The sequence below is a fragment of the Littorina saxatilis genome, linkage group LG5, assembly GCF_037325665.1.
Source record: "Littorina saxatilis isolate snail1 linkage group LG5, US_GU_Lsax_2.0, whole genome shotgun sequence".
NCBI lineage: Eukaryota > Metazoa > Mollusca > Gastropoda > Littorinimorpha > Littorinidae > Littorina > Littorina saxatilis.
The window spans coordinates 54,694,805-54,715,230 of record NC_090249.1 but is presented as its reverse complement, the minus strand read 5'-3'; the positions used below and the strand labels follow the sequence as shown (position 1 = coordinate 54,715,230).

General features: G+C 41.0%; 2 protein-coding genes across 3 annotated transcripts in view; one reads left to right on the top strand and one right to left on the bottom strand.

Moving 5' to 3' along the window:
* Nucleotides 1-6,919, bottom strand: part of LOC138967450 (nuclear receptor-binding protein-like) — a 45,172-nt gene extending 38,253 nt beyond the window's left edge. Inside the window, exons 1-3 of the mRNA XM_070340000.1 lie at nt 6,538-6,919; nt 4,184-4,306; nt 250-351 (exon numbers count right to left, since the gene is read on the bottom strand). Of these exons, the coding sequence (XP_070196101.1) occupies nt 250-351; nt 4,184-4,306; nt 6,538-6,678 (366 nt within the window). The 5' untranslated portion in view covers nt 6,679-6,919. The remainder of the gene's footprint in view (nt 1-249; nt 352-4,183; nt 4,307-6,537) is intronic.
* Nucleotides 6,920-7,262: 343 nt separating this feature from the next.
* On the top strand, nt 7,263-18,401 carry LOC138967449 (protein phosphatase 1G-like). Of its 2 annotated transcripts, none has more exons than XM_070339999.1 (10): nt 7,263-7,498; nt 10,214-10,283; nt 10,937-11,101; nt 11,824-12,440; nt 12,770-12,933; nt 13,860-13,938; nt 14,441-14,675; nt 15,648-15,777; nt 16,360-16,453; nt 17,488-18,401. In XM_070339999.1, exons 1-10 carry the CDS (start codon nt 7,388-7,390, stop codon nt 17,707-17,709), a joined length of 1,887 nt encoding a protein of 628 aa, XP_070196100.1. In that variant the 5' UTR covers nt 7,263-7,387; the 3' UTR covers nt 17,710-18,401. The 2 variants fall into 2 exon arrangements, with proteins under 2 accessions (XP_070196100.1, XP_070196099.1); XM_070339998.1 differs by having other exon boundaries at nt 10,937-11,131.
* Nucleotides 18,402-20,426: the final 2,025 nt, after the last annotated feature.

Here is a 20,426-nt window from a genome sequence, read left to right as displayed (position 1 = left end):
GTTCCTTCATTGCTGATGGTGTTTAATGACAATGGTGTAGTGGAACATCACCCCCCCCCCCCCCCATCCTTTCTAAGACCCCCCCCCCCCCCCATCCTTTCTAAGACCCCCCCCCCCCCCCCATTGAAGACTCCCGCACATTTAAGACATTGTTGGTTTTCTTCTCTTCATATCCTCTGTAAATGTGAGTGACAGAGCTATTTCTCAAATATGATATTGACACAGAGGGGCAGGCGTCATTTGACTTACTCTGGGTTTCTCTCCTTTGGTGTCTGTCCAGTACTGGTGAAAGTTGATGATGTTGGGATGCTCCAGCTGAATCAAGTTGTCAAACACCTGTCGGATCTTGTCCTGTCAACAAACAAAACACACTCAACTTTCGTATTGCAACATATATCTATGAATACACGCATGCAGGAAAAATCCAGAAAAAAGGGCAGCACTGTACTGTATGGCAGCTCCATTTCACCGGAGAGAAAGCCAGCACCTCGCATTTCCATGAGGGGAATCTCACAGGACTATACAGTATACAATCTTTATCTTATTTCAACAAAACGGCGGAAGATTCTCTTGCCTGATAGTTTCAACCAGAAACTTTGATGGTAATTGGAAAATTAAATGGTCTCCAATCTTTATTTATTATTTATTAAGGAGATTTCTATAGCGCATAACTAAAAGCACTATGCGCTTTAACCTGTTCATGGATGCAGTTATGACCTCAACCTACTAATAAGTTCTTACTCTTAGAAGTTAGACTTGTTTTTTTTCTCCTCTCCTTGTTAAAAATGCAAAAGGGGACGGGGTGGGGACAGGGGGGGGGGGTAGGGGAATACCTGTGTTCCTGTGTTATTGGAGAGTACAATGACAAATCACCTGTTGCTTCCACCACTTCAGATCTATTATATGAACAACCTTTGTTCATCGTTTTTGTTAATTATATGAACAACCTTTGTTCATCGTTTCTGTTAATTAGGCAAAAAAAAAAATTGTCTGTTTAGGGTAACATGACCAAAAAAAGTAGGGTCGGTAGGTAGGTAGGTTTTTTTTTTTTTTTTTTTTTTTTTTGTGTGTGTGTGTAAATGCTATGTTGGCTGAACATTCACTTCTTATATTTGATGAATACATGTTTCAAAACTAACGTATAAATAAAACAGAGAGAAAGGGAGAGAAAGAAACGCCAAATGTCTCTTTTTAGCATTTTTACCTCTTTTTTTTTCTTTTTTTTTTTTGAAATCAAAAAAAAGTTTTTGGGTCGGCGCCAAATCGATAGGGTCGGTCGGGTTACCCTAAACAGACAATTTTTTTTTTTGGCCTTATACAGCACTCCAAGAATGACCCCATCTACAATAACCTCCTTGTTTCACTGAACGAACAGGTAATTATGCAATGAGATAAACCAACACAAATATAAAAAAAACAATTAAAAAACCCACTACCTGTCAATTACGCGCAGAGCAAAAAATTACATTTCCTTTTTCAGTTCTACCTTAGTTTGTGGGGGGAAAACAACCGCACAGAAATAAAACATGCACACAAGTATAAAAAAAAAAGAAGAAGGAGAAGAAGACGAAAGTTGTTAAGTGATGCCTTAAAGAACTCAGGCCTTTTCTCATTTGGTCTACGAGTCAAAAACTGAATCCCTGCTAAATCCATCATAGGTAAGCACTACTATCCAAAACATCAAAGAAGTCAATACTAAGTACATAACGGCCTAAAACCGTAGAAAGGTTTTCCATTACACTTTGACAAAACTGAAAGAAACTATGGATCTACACAAGATACATACGGCTCGATCCCATGTAAAACTGTGTGCATGTCTAGGTTAAGATGCAACAACACTACCCAATAAGAATACCATAACCAAAGCTACATAATCATCTCAACAAGAAAACTCAAAAGAAATTCGAAACTACACCCCAAACAGTGCAGGGAGAAACATGAGAAAAAGACAACTCCAACAAACTCAGAACACCAACAAGAAAGAACTGAATGCCAACTTCAGCTGGTTCAAGAACAATTCCAACTATATGAACCGCGCAATCAAATGAAGCAGTTAGTTAACAGTAACTCTAACAATCAGCTAACCCACAACTGTAAAATGCCAACTGCATCCAGCACTGTGAAGCGCAAGAAATCAGAAAACGCGAGAAGAAAAATCCAGTCCCAAACAAGACGGGACAACGACTAAGTCAAGAAGCTACTGTCTCAACTATCAAGGACTTACAAAAGTCATTGGTGCGCCTCGAAGATTAACGGTGTAGACATCGCATTCACAGCAGGGATGGTTTTTCTTGCCGAGAGCACTGTTCACCGCCTCTCTAAAATGATGACTAACCCAGTCTATTACCATCAAGATGGTTGACCAGACTGCACTGACCGGGTCATTCTGCCAATCCTGCCACAGCAAAGAAGGGGTCAAGGGACGAAGAACTTAACATGACCCCTCAAATATTCACTGCGTTTGGAATCCAACACAGACGACTGTACCCAAATAAGAGAAGTCTGAAGATCATGAACCTTTCGTTACCAAGCGCAGATTCCTGAACCAAAGACGAAATACAATGTAAGAAACCGAACAGATCTGTGAGAGATCTTTTAGAATAAAAGAGAATATTAATAATAATATTATATAGCCAGTAAATCAAACCTATATCGACCCAAACAGAGACTAAACATCAAAAGCCCCTCTCTGTCTCATTCTCAAGAAACCGTCAGCAGAACAGGCAAAGAGCATTTTCAAGGTGGGTGTATACTGTATCAGTGTATGTAACATGTTTGCTATTCTTAACATAAAAGTACAGGGGTTAGTAATTTAATTCATTAAATGATGTTTTGTTGTCGTAGGATTTTGATTGTACAGCGCTTTGAGCAGGGTTAAACCCTGGATATATGAGCGATAGAAATATTATGCATTATTATCATTATATAAGGTTTTATTTCACTTTCAGGATACTATAATTAATAAGATGTCTGACTTTCACATAGCCAAAAAAAAATGAAAGAAGTCTAAGGTCCAAGAAAAAATGCATTGATTATGTTGGGTTTTTTCCAAGATAAAATCAATCAAGTTTAGTATCAAGATTTAAGCATTCTGTGATTTCTGTACAGAGTTCATCTTTACTAGAATCTTGTCTAAATCTAATAGTCTGCTTTAAACTTCAGGAAGTAATCAAACCGTCTTTCTTTCTTTATTTGGTGTTTAACGTCGTTTTCAACCACGAAGGCTATATCGCGACGGGGAAAGGGGAGAGATGGGATAGAGCCACTTGTCAATTGTTTCTTGTTCACAATCACAAAAGCACTAATCAAAAAATTGCTCCAGGGGCTTGCAACATAGTACAATGTATTACCTTACTGGGAATCAAACCGTGGAAATGTGTGAAGTTTCAAAGATATTCCTTCAAAAATGTCTGAGATAACGATAATTTCCAATTATTTTATACCCAAACTCAACCCTGCTAGGATCTTGAAAATTGATGAGGGTCAAGGAAATGTGAGGTATGTCTGGAAGTGGCAGTCATCAAATCCTAGAAGCAGGAAAAGTATAAAATCTCTTGCAACAAAATCATTTGAGAAAATGACAGTTTTCCAAATTTTTACACAAAACTCAACCCTACGATGACCTTAAAAATTCACAAGGGTCAACCAGACTCTTGGCATGTCCGGAGATATTAAACCTTAGAACTGATAGAAGTATAAACATGTTCAAAGCTCTAGCTTCCATAAAACATTTACAACTGAACGTTAATTCATTTTCGTCTAGATGCATGGCCCGCTGGATAGCCTTTCGGTCACACTCCTCATTTCTAAGACTCATCTGATGGCTCAGGTGAGTCAAAACTTTAAAGTATACATTCTAATGAACAATTCCCACAGATAATTAACCCAATACTTACTGTGAGTTCATATATATACACTTTGAAAACAAAATGATTGCACTGTATCAATGAAGGCTAAGAGGACATTTTATTTAAATAATCAATCGCCACAGACTTGAAAGACTGCTCATGCATACCCCATCCCTCCCCCCTCCCCCTCAAGCTTGTTGGGGGTAGGCCTGTTTCAGTTTTGATCACCAGATACCTTTTTGTCAAACCAGTTCTCCATGAAACACCGCTAAATTTACAGAATTATTCCTTTCACCCATGCACTCTATGTTCAACAATTAATGCATGTTACTTACCTGTTGAGCTCTGAAATTTTTCTTCTCTGAAAATTGCACCTCATTCCAGACGACCTCCACACCCTCTTCTGTATCCATTGCCAGAAATGCATTGTCAATGCCGGGGACATCACGCTGTTCTACCTGGTGACAAACAGTTATAACATACATATATATGTATATATCTATCTTCTATATCTATATATATACGGCTTGTGTCTGTCTGTCTGTCTGTCTGTCTGTCACTTCGCGATGCACGGCCAAAGTTCTCGATGGATCTGCTTCAAATTTGGTGGGCATATTCAGGTAGACCCCGGACACAATCTGGTCAATGAAAATTTTCTACACGTGCTCTAAGCGCGGAGCGGTGAACCGATTTGGGTTTTTCTGTAGATCCATTCCCAGTAACTCTTCCTTATCTTCTCCAGTGTTTTGCGCGTTTATCTCCCTTCCTTCGTGTGGCGTCAATCCCGTACGGTATTTGCAAGAATCTCGCGATTCATCCGGCGAAGCGGGTATTCCTCTAGTATAATATATGTATAGGTTACAACACGAGTGGTTTTTTTATATGGCTTGTATTTCAGTCAAGACCCAGCGGATGAATATCATCGGGAGACACGAGCCTCATGGTGAGGAAATGTATACAGATTGCACCCTGATGAAATAAGTCAGTTGCAGTTGGAACAGAGTAACTGCCTGTGAAGATTTGGCTGGCAAACTAACCTTTTTTTCAATGTTTGTACCATACCAAGTAGTGAAGTACAGATCACCTTTGTACCCAGCCCCCCCTTCCCCCACCCGATTCTTGTAAAACGTCTCCCCTTTTAAGTTTAACATAAAGAGTAAAGGGTGAGTTTCTGTTCAAAGTGGTCAGAGGGCTGGTCCCCGCAGTACCCCCTGAGAAATGTCTCCAGCAACAAAAATCAAAAAGACAAGTGAAACAACGAGTGAACAAAGACTTTACATCATCAGCCACAGTCAGAAATATCACACGAAACAACAGCCAGTGCTTTACTGTGGAGTGTACTAAAACACCAGTGTACAGGTACTCTTTTTTTACAAGAACAGTTATTGACTGGAACAACCTTGATGACAACACGATCCAGTGATCAACGGTCAACGAATTCAGAGGAAAACTGCCAACCGCTGATTAAAACACCAAGTGCTCTCCCCAATTTTTCCGCCAACGAATATTCCCAAGTTTGGGACCTGTTGGCGTAAGGCCTAAAAAAAAAATAGGTGTGGTTACGGTAACCCGACCTACCCTATTTTTAGGGGCCGATCCTATAACTTTTTATTACATTTGTGACTTTTTGTCAAAAAAAAAAAAAAAAAAAAAAAAACGAGTGCAAAAAACGCAATGAAAGCGAAAGCGCCCGTGTCGCACACTTATTTCCCTGTCAAGTAGGTTTAATTTGTACACATTAGAAAAAAAAGTTAAAAAAAAAAAAAGTGATTGCCTACCTACCTACCCTATTTTTTTTTGGCTATGTTACCGTAACCACACCTATTTTTTTGGGGGGCCTAAGGCCACAAAAAAAATATAGGTGTGGTTACGGTAACATAGCCAAAAAAAATAGGGTAGGTAGGTAGGCAATCACTTTTTTTTTTTTTACTTTTTTTTCTAATGTGTACAAATTAAACCTACCGGTACTTGACAGGGAAATAAGTGTGCGACACGGGCGCTTTCGCTTTCATTGCGTTTTTTGCACTCGTTTTCTTTTTTTTCTTTTTTTTGACAAATGTAATAAAAAGTTATAGGATCGGCCCCTAAAAATAGGGTAGGTCGGGTTACCGTAACCACACCTATTTTTTTTTTAGGCCTAATATATCAAGATCAAGATCAAGACTCCAATTTCATAAATCTTCTTCTCATAACATCTGTACATTAACTTCCATATCAATAATATCTCTATTTTAACATTAATGGCCAGATATGCTTCAAATGTATACATCACTACATGTGTGTGTATGTGTGAGAAACATGTGAAAGAGTGTTTCTGTTCAGAGGGACAGGGAGGTGAGTGTGTGTTTGTGTCTGACAAGGACATGTGACATATCATGTATCATTGTATGCCAGTTTCTGGGCAGTGACCAAATGGTGACCCTTTCCATAAAGACCATCTGTCCACAAAGACCACTTTTGCTTAGTCCCGTGGGTGGTGTTCATAGACAGGTACCCACACTGATTCGGTGACTGATGCAGACTGTTGACTACAAAGCAAGTTATCCCATTGAGAGTCAATAAAACATGTTACTTTGATAAACGGGAACAAACAGACTTTAACACTTTCAACATAAAATCATCGTGAAGTAAACTCTATTCCTGTGGTTCTTCAACAAGCTGTGAACAAAACATGCATTGTAAGCCCTACCTCTTCTCTTCTTTTCTGCCAGCGTCCACAAGGACTCTCTTCGAGAACTTCACTTTCGTCATCAGATTCATCAGCACTTTCGGGTTGTTCATTTGGAGCAGCATGAGTGTTGGCCGGTTTTTCGGCCTCAGCCTCTGCCATTTTAACCGTAAATTAGAAATAATCGAGGACAAGAACGCAGTCAAGTTCGGTCAAAGAAGACAGCACGACACACAACTGTCGGGTTCGACCGACTTTGTTTAGAATCACGACCCGTGACGGAAACAAAAGCGGCCAACTGAAGCAATACCTGTGCCAGTTCAGGAGGCTTGTCAGATACTGTACTTATTTGGGACAGCGCTCATTGTAATGGCGTGATGCTGCGATAGATCAAACTATTCGCCAAAACTGTTATGCCCAGTTATAAAATACCTTGCCAATAGTTATTTCTGATAAACGAAAGGCGTCTTGTCACGATGAAATTTATTTGATAAATACTTAGAGTCAAACCGGGATACTGGTTGGGGTACCTGAAGTGGGATTACTGCGACTCTTGTGGGCGGATGAGATGGGATTGACATCTGTCAAATATTGGACAAAAATAAGTCGAACTAAAATGGGATTTGTGCAACAATAAAAAATTGTTTTACGATTCATAACACTTTTTAATCAATGCGATCGGAGTAGCCCGTTACGTCATGTCTATATGTTTTCAGACAGGCTTTTCAAGCAAATACAATTTTTCACAGTGCGTCATGAATGTCACGTGACAGAAGTACAACCCGCGAAAGGGAAAACACACGTGCGGCAATGTTTACCTCGTTATGATGACATGTACAACATAAGGTCATAAGCTATTCAAAATTTTATCATGGGTGCCTATCTTTCATCTCCTGTGACAGACAAAATTTCAAGTGATGGTTCCTGTACAGCATTTACCTACGGTGCTTCTTCGATGCAAGGATGGCGGATAAGTCAAGAGGTGCAGCGGCCATTTTTCTTCATACTCAGACGCATTTTCTTGTTCTTGTTTCGCTGCATACTTGTTCTTCGTTAAAGCCAGGACTGGTGACTCGATTAGTCTTGTTCCTGTGTTTAAAATGAAACGTATAAACAGTGTCACGAAGTGTCTGTCTTTTTGGTTAGTTCGAACTCCAGTCGATAGAGCATGGCCTCACTATTAGTATTACTGATGTTTTTGGTCCTCCGACACGAAATCGGAAATGTCTGCCATGAATATAGTGACAGTCAGGTCAACTTGTTGAAGTCTGTGATGAAACAGATCTTAGATAGGCGTTGTGCGGTTGTTAAACTTTAAGTAGATAGTGAAACAAAAGTGGAAAGACAAGGCATAAGACTTATCATTGAATGACAACAGAGATAATCATCACAATGAAACTAAGAGTAAGAACTAAGATGATGAAAGATCCATGTTTGGTAGTCTATATTTAAGAAAGTGCTAACATTTTGATGCAATACACCTGGAACAACCCTCAGTGTGGAAATATGTACACAAATTAAACAGTAATTGTGTTGATCTAGCTGGCCTTGGGGCTTTTCTGGGAGCACAACTTAGTGAACACTTTAGGCCTAAAAAAAAAATAGGTGTGGTTACGGTAACCCGACCTACCCTATTTTTAGGGGCCGACCCTATAACTTTTTATTACATAATATTTGTCAAAAAAAAAAAAAAAAAAAAAAACGAGTGCAGAAAACGCAATGAAAGCAAAATTGCCCGAGTCGCACACTTATTTCCCTGTCAAGTAGGTTTAATTTGTACACATTAGAAAAAAAAGTAAAAAAAAAAAAAGTGATTGCCTACCTTCCTACCCTATTTTTTTTGGCTATGTTACCGTAACCACACCTATTTTTTTGGGGGGGCCTTACTGGCATCCATTGCCCAAGCCACAAACAACTACTGAACTAGTATTAGTAAAACTAAAAGTAGGGGCCGAAAAAAAAATCTGAGGGTTGAAAAAGACATTGACATTATAATGTCAATAGAATCTGAATATGGTTGAAAATAACTCTGTTGGGTTTTTATGGGGTGCCGTGTGAATACTCTTGCTTTTTAGTGTGTCAAACTTTCCCACATGTCATTATAGTTAATACTAATACTATAGGCTAATCACGCTATAGGGTACCGGCACGGTTGGCCTAGTGGTAAGGCGTCCGCCCCGTGATCGGGAGGTTGTGGGTTCGAATCCCGGCCGGGTCATACCTAAGACTTTAAAATTGGCAATCTAGTGGCTGCTCCGCCTGGCGTCTGGCATTATGGGGTTAGTGCTAGGACTGGTTGGTCCGGTGTCAGAATAATGTGACTGGGTGAGACATGAAGCCTGTGCTGCGACTTCTGTCTTGTGTGTGGCGCACGTTATATGTCAAAGCAGCACCGCCCTGATATGGCCCTTCGTGGTCGGCTGAGCGTTAAGCAAACAAACAAACAAACGCTATAGGGTCTATGTCGACGAAAAGTGGTGGATTTCCTGTGGGCGTTTTTGGTGTATACAGGGAATATACACGGGTGGATTTCCTGTGGGAACGTACACTACCGCTCAATCTCGCGCCAAGCGCATAACATTAACAGGCCGTAATTTGATTTGAATTACCTTAGCGTTACTTCCCCTTCCAAAATGGCGGCTCGACAGGAGAATCTTTTGGCAATCATGAATTTGTGTGCAGCATTCAGCCAGGCCTCCTAATCCGAAGGTCGTGAGTTCAAATCCCGGCCGCAGCCGCCTGGTGGGTAAGGGTGGAGATTTTTCTTATCTCCCAGGTCAACTTATGTGCAGACCTGCTAGTGCCTTATTCCGCTTCGTGTGTACACGCAAGCACAAGACCAAGTGCACACGGAAAAGATCCTCTAATCCATGTCAGAGTTTGATGGGTTATTGAAACACGAAAATACCCAGCATGCTTCCCCCGAAATCGGCGTATGCTGCCTGAATGGTGGGGTAAAATCGGTCATATACGTACAAATCCACTTGTGCAAAAACATGAGTGAACGTGGGAGTTTCAGTCAATGAAAGAAGAAAAAGAAGCCAAGCAAACATGCTGCGGCGAGAAAGACAGATAATCCTAATGGATTTACGGATAATCCTAACGGATTTAGTTAAAAGAAACATCTCCCCCAACCCATATTCTGTTTTCATTGCTAGTAGTGGTACTCTCCTCGATCGAATCACTTTCACTCTTGTAAGCTTGACGTAACTCCATGGCGTCTAACGGAAGTGAAAAGACTATGGAACGCTCTGCAGTTTGTCGTTATTGCGAGTAATTTATTTTAGCAGCGTTTTTTTTCATTTAGTTATTGATTTTAACTTTTTTGGGATAAAAATTGCAAAACGGAATCGAATTTCTAAGAAATACCACACATAAAACTAGACGCATCACGTTCTACCGATGTCGCTAAGCATCACGTGACTTTCAGCGAGATCCGCGAAACGCAACAGGTAATGCACCCGGGTGTATTCTCTGACTGTCTGTATACAGGAAAAACGACTACAGGAAATCCACCTACAGGCAATTCACCCACTTTTGGTCGACATAGACCCCTTCTGCGCCAGTCACTAGCGAGGGGTGTGTCTGAAAGTGAAACACGTGGACAAGGAGTATGTGTTAATAAGTTTGCCTCACTAAGAGTATTCACTCTTTCATAACCCAGCCAAACCTGACAGAGTTTTTTCCTTCTCTTTAGGATGCTCACAACTGCATTCCAGAGCTAGATTCCAAGACATCGATGTTTGCTGTTTATGATGGTCATGGTGGTAAGTAAATTACTTCCTGGGGACTGTAGATCTGTGTTACTATAAGTGAACAGAACATTGAATGGGGTTGTAGGATTAAGAGGTTTTCATGGTTTTGTTTTTGGTAGTTTACAAAGTTTCCTTTGTTTTGGTGTCCAGTGTTACTGTTAGATTAACTTAAAGTAAAAGTCGTGCTATGGTCACATAATATACCAGTAGTATTACTAGTGAGCATCCAGGTATTTTTGTGAATTTTTGTATGATGATGTTTTATTAATTTGTAATTGGATTTTGGAATGCTTACAAGTTACTGTGACAGATAATTCAATTTCTAGGTGGGAACCCTTTGAACTTAAATGTGTATGCATGTTCATAATAAAATCATGTGCATGCTTCAGTTTAAGTTTAACTGAAGTAATTTCATGTAATGATGTATTGACTATTGTGGTAATGGTCTAAGTAAAGCAACTGCTGTCAGTAAAGTACAAAGTAATGATGACTGACCTCCCTTGGAAATACTTGCTGTAACGTGCACACTACGTTGTAAGCATGGCTAAATGAATACTGTTTCCCTGGCCAAATCTTGTGTTTATCTCAAGTAAGAAAAGACATTTTACTCATTTTTAGCCCAAATCACGAGTTTTACAAATATTGCTCCTGTTTTAACTTTGTAGGTTCTGAAGTTGCGCAGTACTGTGCCAAGTATCTCCCTGAGTGCATCAAGAATACTGACCAGTACAAGGAAGGAGAATTAGGACCTGCACTGACCGACGCCTTCCTCAAGTTTGACGCCACGCTAGTCCAAGATGATGTCATCAAGGAGCTGAAAGTTTTAGCAGGTGTTGACGAGAATGATGAAGAAGATGATGGTACTGTACTAATTGTAGTGCTTACATTTTTCGCACATGCCATAGGATTTTTAACATAATGCTTCTAACGGTGTTGGTTTTAAAGCTTCAGCTATTTACAGAGTAAGCCCGCAAAGAAGATCTGTGAAACCTCAGCTTTTAAATTTGTCTTATTTGAAAATCTCTGCATATTATATTAATAAGTGATTAAAACCTGGATGAGAAATATGCTCAGTTTACCTCTTCGCAGAGCATGTATTGTAAATGTAATTGTGCTTTCAGAAATTTTATACAACCAGATTTTTTTGCAAGAATGAGGATTTTCCTCAGGTGTGGTGGTTGTGCTGCTGATTATTCTGTTTGATTGCTTCTTGTACCGGTTCCTTATGTGTTAATCTGTTAATTGGATACATCGCAAACGAACCTGCGTGACAGTGTAGGCTAATCATGAACAGTGGAGCCCTTTTACAACCTTCAAAAATCAGGTCTTAAAATGGAGGTAAATTTAAAGTGGTTATGAACAGAACATCTGAGAAAGGAGTTAGTCTTAAATTGGGGCGTTCGACTGTAGTGGCGAGTGCTGTTTCTCTACAAGTTTTCACCGACTCTTCCACCACCAATAAAAACATGTACCTGACAATGACAAGAGTTACTCTGGACTTTGTCAATTAACAAGCAGGGAAGCTCAATTACAACATTTTGCGTTGTTGCAGACGACGACCCCGTAGGTAGAGGGGAAGCTGACGATCTCAGGGCGGAAGCCGATCTACCTCTGGACGAACTCCTGGCGAAGTACCAGACCCCTCCAGGTGGCGCTGCTGCCAGGAATCTCCGCAAGAAGGAGAACTTGCAGAGCCCTGTGGTTGGTGCTAAGTCCAGCAAAACTGATCCTGACGCTGGCCCCAGTTCTTCAACAGACGGTGCCGGAAGTTCTGGCGGCTCCGCTTCAAACGCTTCTCCAAGCACTGGGCTAACCAATGGTGTAGCAGACAATGAAAACAATCTCAACAAAGAAAAAGAACTTAGAGACAGCACCCCCTCTCAACCAGTCGACGGTGCTGGTGATTCTAACTGTTCAAACTCTGCAGACAAGATTTCTAGCAGTAGCAGTGGCGTGCATTCTGCGGCTGGTGACAGTAGTTCGGGGGAGGCGGGGAAGGCTTCATCAAGTTCTGCCGACAGCACCAGCAGCTCAGGGGACGCTGGAAGGTGTGGTTCATCATCAGCAGGGGGTAGTAGTGATGTATCGTCAGCTGTCAGTTCATCGGCACAGTCGCCGTCAAAGTCGTCGGACCCAGGCTCCGATGGAGTGTCCTCTTCAACTTCAGGTGTAAGTGTACTTTTGCGGTTGTTTTCGTTCTTTTTGTGCGTGTGTGTTGAGTGTCCTCATCCACTCCAGGGGTAAGTGTACTTTTGCAGTTGTTTTTGCTCTTCTTCTGGTGCGTGTGTTGAGTGTCATCAACTTCAGGTCAAAGTGTACTTTCGCTTTTGTGTGTGTATACATGTGTGTGTGTGTTGATTTTTCGTTCTCTTGAAAATTGGGAAAACACAGTCTGACTTTACTGTACTTAATAATCATTTATGCTTTTTAAAATCTTGCAAATACAGTTTGATCAGCATCCCTGCAAGTGATTTTGATGCAGGCGTTTTGCTCCACAGGTAGAGGAGGGGAGTAGTTCAGGTGCAGACAGTAAAGTAGGAGGTGGCAGCACTCGCAGCAGCAGCAAAGGGGCAAAGAATGGCGCCAAGAAAACAGAGGAGGATATGGATGATGATAGTGATGATGATGATGAAGACGATGAGGACGAGTGGCAGGATTTGAGGTGAGTGGATTGTGTCATTTTGTATGGTCTCCATGGCGGGATGCACTGAGGCAGCCCTGAAAGTCCAACAAATAGTGAGCTCGCCTTTGGCTAATGATTCTGAAAATTTACTAGCCAGAGAGAAAACTTTACTAGCCAAACCAACCATTTGTTTCAGCAACTTTACTCGCATTTGTCGCGTAGATGAACATTTCTACTCGCCAGTAACATGTTTTTACTCGCCATGGCAAGTAAAATACTCGCTACTTTCAAGCCTGTGTGGTATTTTATGTAAAGATTAAACACAAATTTGATGCAGATTTCAATCAGGTCTTTTTTTCTTCTAAGGGACTTGTTCTTTTTTTTCCAACACATACATTTGGAAGAACATGTGCTGATTTGAAATTTCTTTTAGCACAGAGCAGTCAAGTTCTTGCAGTTTTCTTAAGAGATAAACATTGTGTTTGATTGTTAGTGTCAGTCATTCTAAAGTGTCATGTGTGTTATTTTTTTAAAACGAAGTATGAGGGCGGGGATGTAGCTCAGTCGGTAGCGCGCTGGATTTGTATCCAGTTGGCCGCTGTCAGCGTGAGTTCGTCCCCACGTTCGGCGAGAGATTTATTTCTCAGAGTCAACTTTGTGTGCAGACTCTCCTCGGTGTCCGAACACCCCCGTGTGTACACGCAAGCACAAGATCAAGTGCGCACGAAAAAGATCCTGTAATCCATGTCAGAGTTCGGTGGGTTATAAAAACACGAAAATACCCAGCATGCTTCCTCCGAAAACGGCGTATGGCTGCCTAAAATGGCGGGGTAAAAAACAGTCATACACGTAAAATTCCACTCGTGCAAAAAAACACGAGTGTACGTGGGAGTTTCAGCCCACGAACGCAGAAGAAGAAAGAAGAAACGAAGTATGCAGTCTAAAATGACCATTTGTTATTTCAGTGGCGAGGAGGAGGAAGATGATGAGGAGGAAGGAATGGATGACACTGATGAACCTGTTATGGACATGTCCAACGAAGAGGTATGGGATTTTGTGGAGGAAATAAACATCTATATCTTGACGATTATGGTGTATGTACTGAGGTGTAGTATTAATGGTAAAATTGATCTTGAGAATTGTCAAAACTGATTTGTAAATGACAGCAAATATCCATTACTTCAATAATGAAAGATTTAAGAAGTTTTGTTGAAATTTGTACCAAAAGGTTTTGAGTGATCAATTTTTAGCCACCTTAGACCGCCTTTGTTGTGGTTATGGCTGTTGTGGTTGATGTTCTGTATCCCTTTTTTAAAAGAACTTACTTTAAAACAACAAAAAACATTGAGAGAAAAAAAGGCCAGAAGGACCAGATCTGCCAACAACACAGCAATATCAATTCCCATCTGAAAATCATTAATTCCTGATACGAAAAGTTATATCCTGAAACGTTCCTATATCGACAGAGGGGAAATGTTACAAAAACTTTTAACAGATTAGGGCCATGATTTTAGATTAAATAAAATCAGTTGTTTCCCTTTCACAGCCAGGATCAGACAGTGGGTGCACGGCCTGCGTAGCATTGATGCATGGCGACCATCTTGTGGTTGGCAACGCAGGTGATTCGCGTTGTGTCCTGTGTCGTGGAGGTGTAGCCGTTGACCTCTCAATCGACCACAAGCCCGAAGATGAAATAGAGCGGAACAGGATCGAAAAAGCAGGGGGCAAGGTCACCGCTGACGGCAGAGTGAATGGAGGTCTCAACCTGTCGCGTGCCATAGGTAAGTGATGGGAAGTATTACTATTATTGAGGAGAATGTTATTCCAGCAGAAATCCAAAAACAAATAGACTGCCAACATTCCAACATTCACAATCAAAAAACAAGAAAGTTATTCTTATTATGCTGTTATTCCAGCTGTTATTTATGTGTATATACAATGTAAATGCTATTCTGTCTTTCGAAATATTCTACTTTTTTGTGTGTAATTTAGCATGAAACTCAGCATCCAGTGTCATGTTATTTCGTAGAAATAAGGGTTCACAACTTTGCAGGGACAGTCAGAGGATGCTATGGGAGAGTTTACTGCAGTTATTTCCTTTTGTTGCTTAGACATGGACTGATGTGCACAAGAAAGTTACCAATTGAGTGGGAACTAGCCCTGAAGTCGAATTGGTTGCAACTGAGTTTTGTTTTTTATTTCAACCAATCCGACCTCGTGACTGTTAATAACTTTCTTATGCACATCAGCCGAATCGTATTTTTGTAAAAAAACAACCTTAGGGGGAGAGCACTCACCCACATGGTCTGTCGTCATGGTTGCTTCATAGAAATATTTTAGCCTCCAGTGAGATGCAGAAGTATCTAGACAAATGTGAATTATTATTTTGTTGTCTCTGTGAAAAACTGTCATTAATTGTAACACCACCCATTTAATTAATTCTCGTGGAAATTTAACCACGGTGTCTACGGAAGGGGATGCACGTTTTTGCTTCTTTGGAAAGCATGGGTCTACGGAAGGGTATGCATATTTTTCCTTCTTTGAGAAGCATGGGTCCGCACGGCCCCACGATGTCTTCCGTGTGTAGTCGATAACCCGGTCGAGCAAGGGTTAAGGACAAGAGACATCGGCTAGTTACTACAGGTGTTGCTGTGAAAGACGGTCGAACACATTATTAACTGGTGTCGCCATTCATTGTGAAATTGCAATTTTGGTACAGAGGTTGAAGAAGAATGTGGGCTCTGTGTTTGCAGGTGACCATTTTTACAAGAGGAAGGAGGGTCTGCCAGCAGAACAACAGATGATCACCTCACTGCCAGACATCCAGTCAGTGGCTGTGGTTCCTGAAGATCAGTTCTTAGTGCTCGCCTGCGATGGCATTTGGTAAGTGTACATGGTTGTGCTTGGGGGTTGAGAATGTTTTTATCATTCCTATGGAAGTTGTGATGCGGCACAAGGCGTGTGTGTGTGTGTCTCTCTCTCTCCTCGCTTTCTTTCTCTCTCACTTTCTCTCTCTCTCTCTTTCTCTTTCTCTCTCTCTCTCCTCACTTTCTCTCTCTCTCACTTTCTCTCTCCTCACTTTCTCTCTCTCTCTCTCTCTCTCTCTCTCTCTCTCTCTCTCTCTCTCTCTCTCTCTCATTCTCTGATTTCCTTTTTAGGAGGACTTCTTCTGGTTTTAAGGGAAGATCATTTTACGACTGGGAGTGAAAGTTATAGATGGTACAAATACTGCCAGACATGTCAAATTAACTTCACTTTCAGGGCTAACCAAGCTGTGTTTTGCTCTGTTGGAGACATGCACTTGGGCCGGTGTTTCTCTGGCGTAGAACAGTGTGGCAATGCTCCTGTAGCCTCTATCTCTGATGCCGCCCTGCGTAGGGAGCCACCAATTACAAGCCTAGCTTAAGTGTTCATTATTTTTTCTTGTTTTTCACTTATTCAGGGGATTTTTGTTGTTGTCTTCAGGAATTCCATGTCCAGCCAGGAGTGTGTTGATTTTGTTGCTGAGCGACTCAAAGACCCAGTGAAGAAAAACAAACCCTCTCTCATCTGTGAAGAAGTGAGTAGCCTGTGGCTGTGTGTGTGTGTGCGTGTGTGTGTGTGTGCGTGTGTGTGTGTGTGTGCATGCATTATGAGAATGATTCTGATTATTAGAGATGTATATATCATGATGCTGTTTCGGTTGATAGCTTTTGCAAGCATACAACCACCATCACATTCATTAGCCGGTCACCGCAACACGGTGGCCTAGTGGTAAGGCGTCCGCCCAGTGAGCGGGAGGTCGTGGGTTCGAACCCCGACCGGGTCATACCTAAGACTTTAAAATTGGCAATCTAGTGGCTGCTCCGCCTGGCGTCTGGCATTATGGGGTTAGTGCTAGGACTGGTTGGTCCTGTGTCAGAATAATGTGACTGGGTGAGACATGAAGCCTGTGCTGCGACTTCTGTCTTGTGTGTGGCTCACGTTAAATGTCAAAGCAGCACCGCCCTGATATGGCCCTTCGTGGTTGGCTGGGCGTTAAGCAAAAAAAAAAAAAAAAAAAAAAGCCGGTCATTTTTCTCATTTTAGAGAAAACAAATCATGACTGTTTGATGGAAGCAAATAAACAAGGGCGACTGCAAGTGAGAGCGAACATCAAAAAGGCCTGTTCCGTGTTTGTTGGAATCAAGCTGAAAATAAAAAGAATTTAGGCCTGTTATGTTGATTGCAACACATTTTTACATTAGAATGGTTTATTTTTGTTCGAATCTTGAATAATAATGTTATTCAATATTGTCATCCAAGAGTATGGTGTTCAGTGACATTGAAGAGAAGATAAATTCATAGCTGGATAATTTGTTGATTTCTAAATAAGTTGTCTCCCTTACACTGTGACACTTGTGTAGAAGCAGTTTGCAGATCGTTTAGCTACCGGTTGAGAAAAAAATCTGAAATAAGTTTCAGTTGCAGGATAATCTCAGTTTCAGTGTGTTTTACATCTCTTTGTTTGCATCGTTGTTATTGTTGTTGGCAAGTATTTTACCATGTATGACATACACCTCAACGTGTTCACTTTGTCATCTGAAATACGTGATTCTCATCTTGTGCTTGCAGCTGTTTAACCATTGCCTGGCAGCCAACACGTACGGTGATGGAACAGGCTGTGACAACATGACGTGTGTTATCATCGTCTTGCATCAGGCGGGACAGTCGCCGCTTGACGGAAGCAGTCTGGCTCCCATCAAACGCTGTGTTGGAGACGTGGAAGCTCCAGAAGAAAACTCAGAAAAACGCCCACGAGTAGAAGAGGAGGGGGCTGGCAGCACTAGTGGATGAACGAAATGCGGGAGAAAGGAGATAACATTGTGGATTTTAAGCAACATATACATGTACTCTGAAAATAATACGTGGATAGAGTTGCAAATACAATGTAGAAATTGTGAATGAATGTTCTGTGTGTGTGCCTGCTGTATGCAACTGTTTTTGAAGTTACAACAATGACCAAAAGGCTGGTCATTTATTATTTTAAAGACTTGGACGATAAAGAAAATGGTAGTTTTGGTACATCTTAAAAATTCTTTTTATTGGAAGTAATTTAAACCTGTTACGTGGTCATGTGTTTACACGGCCATGTGTTTAGGAAAGAAGATCGATGACCATATGTGACCCTCCACCACGAAATGAGTCGCATGTCACCTCGCGCGGTTCTGCGCTAGGCTTAATATAAGTCCGGGGAGTGTCTGGTAACAGTGTGAGGGTCACCTTAGTCACAGGCTTATAACTCAAACAGTTTTTGCTCTTTTTTAAAACGGTTTACACCCCTGGATAGAGCATAACAATATCTTTAGGAAAATGTACAAATATGAAAATCATGCAAAGGTGACATGCGACTCATCCCGTGGTGGAGGGTCACATATGTTCTTTTTTGTTGAAAAAAATTCCCGTGACTGTTTCTTGTGGTTGAGAGATACACTTAAATACGTTTTTAGTTCCCCCCCTCCCCCGTAGTTCAGCATTCAACTTAAAGCTAGATTCCATTCCGGCAACAAGACTGATGTGTGAGAGACTGACACAGTTGTTTGAAAGCAAACTTGCGCAGTATTTGTAACAATCCCTTTCAGTTGTTGTCTCAGTCCATGGATTTTATACATTTTCTTTTACCGATAGTATTCAGGGATTTAGTTGGAATGCAAAGCAAACATTTGTAGCAAGTTGTGGTAGACAACAAGAAACTTATGTGTTCATGTCGAGTCAGAATTGTGACTTTTCTAGTCTCCCCCGCACCCTTGAATATTTTTCAGTATTTCTTAGAAGAAACTTAAAGAATATAGTATTTAGTAGAATAGGGGGGAACATTTTGGTTTCTCCCCAATTGTGAAATAGTGAGTTGATGCAATACAGTGGAACCCCACTTGTAAGACCCCAACATATCTGAGAAAATCAGCTCTTCAAATGGGCATAAATTCACAGAGGTTATGAACAGAAAATCTGAGAAAATAGCTAGAGTATTGAGAGGGAGTCTTCGTGGGGGGGGGGGGGGGGGAGGGGGGGGGGGGGGGGCTCAGAAGGGGAGATTCACTGTATTGAATTCCCGCAGTGGGGCACTGCGGTTATGAAATTAAAGGCCCCTCCTGTTTTTGGAACCGCAGGAGCTTTCTAGTTTGCTGTTAGGTAGATTTTTGGTTCCTCTTTCCTGTCATGCTCTCTTTTTCTTCATGAATTCTTTTCTTTTTTCTGCCTTCTTGCTCATTCACCTGTATTTTTTCCAAAAATCTCTTCTCTTGCCGCTTGTCTCGCGATTCATGGATAGTTTAATCTGTTAGTGTTCTGATGTAAGTCCAGCAGTAGATAGGTTAAGCCTATTTTAACATACTGGAAACTGGTAATCTTCCAGTAGGTATTAATTTAGTTTTACTAAAGCCTGCTGGGACACAAGTAATGGGTTAGTGCATTTGTAAACAGGAATCGCTTGACAAGTGGCCCCCTTCATCCCCCCCCTTCCTTGTCCTGATATGGCTCTGCGTAGTCGGCTGGACGTTAAGCAACAAATAAACAAACAAACAAACTGTATTGAATTTTTTGTACGCAGGTTGGAACACTGTGCTCTGTGTCTTATCAAGTTATGTTGAATTTAATCTATTAAGACGTTTAGTTTCATTTGGCTTGACTGGTAATGTATGTTGTGAAAGTTGTTTGTTAACCAGTTTTGCAGCGTATTTTTAGCAAGATACACTAAATGATGCAAACATTGACAGGGTTGTGTGGCATGCTTGATGTTGAATGCTTAAAAGATAACGAAACACATTCTTTTCTTTTGTCTAATTTTTCATTAAAAGGGAAACTTTGTGCTCAGTCATTGTCTGTTTCTTTCAGTAAACTCTCTTCATTGCATGTTTTCGTGTTTCACACTTGTCTTGTCAAAGATGTAACCGCACCGTGTACAGATTTAAAAAAAAGAAGAAAAAGCTGCTTGTTAGTGCAGAAAGAAAATAATCTCAAAGCATTATCCAGGTTTCCCAATTGCTTCGTTTCCGGCCGATTTATGTGAAGCACGTGATGCGCACAAAAAATATTGGCGGTCTAGAAGTGTCGTCTGCGCAATGATCGCGGCGACTTTCTTGACCGCCAAGGACGACCACACACGTTGAGACGTCATTCGTTAGACCTCAATAGTCGTGCAGAAAGAGTATGACATAAATCTTTGCTAATGCGAATGGTATTTGTTTAGTTCATGTGTGCACAATAAATTCATGACAATCTGCTTTAAAAGAAGGTAGGCCATATATACACACACACACACGCACAGTTTGCACATGCCTATACATTTTTATTCACACAACATGCATGCAGACACAGAATCAGAAATTGTCATAACTATTTGAAATGGCAATGATTTATTCAGCAACTGATCACATGATCAATATTTATGTTGAACCATAAAACACATTGTCATCATTTTCACGAGTTTTCATTCACAAACACCTGGGAAATAAATCTCATGTTCCCCATGCAATAACTGAATGGGTTTGAGCTTTCAGGTGAAACGTGGATTG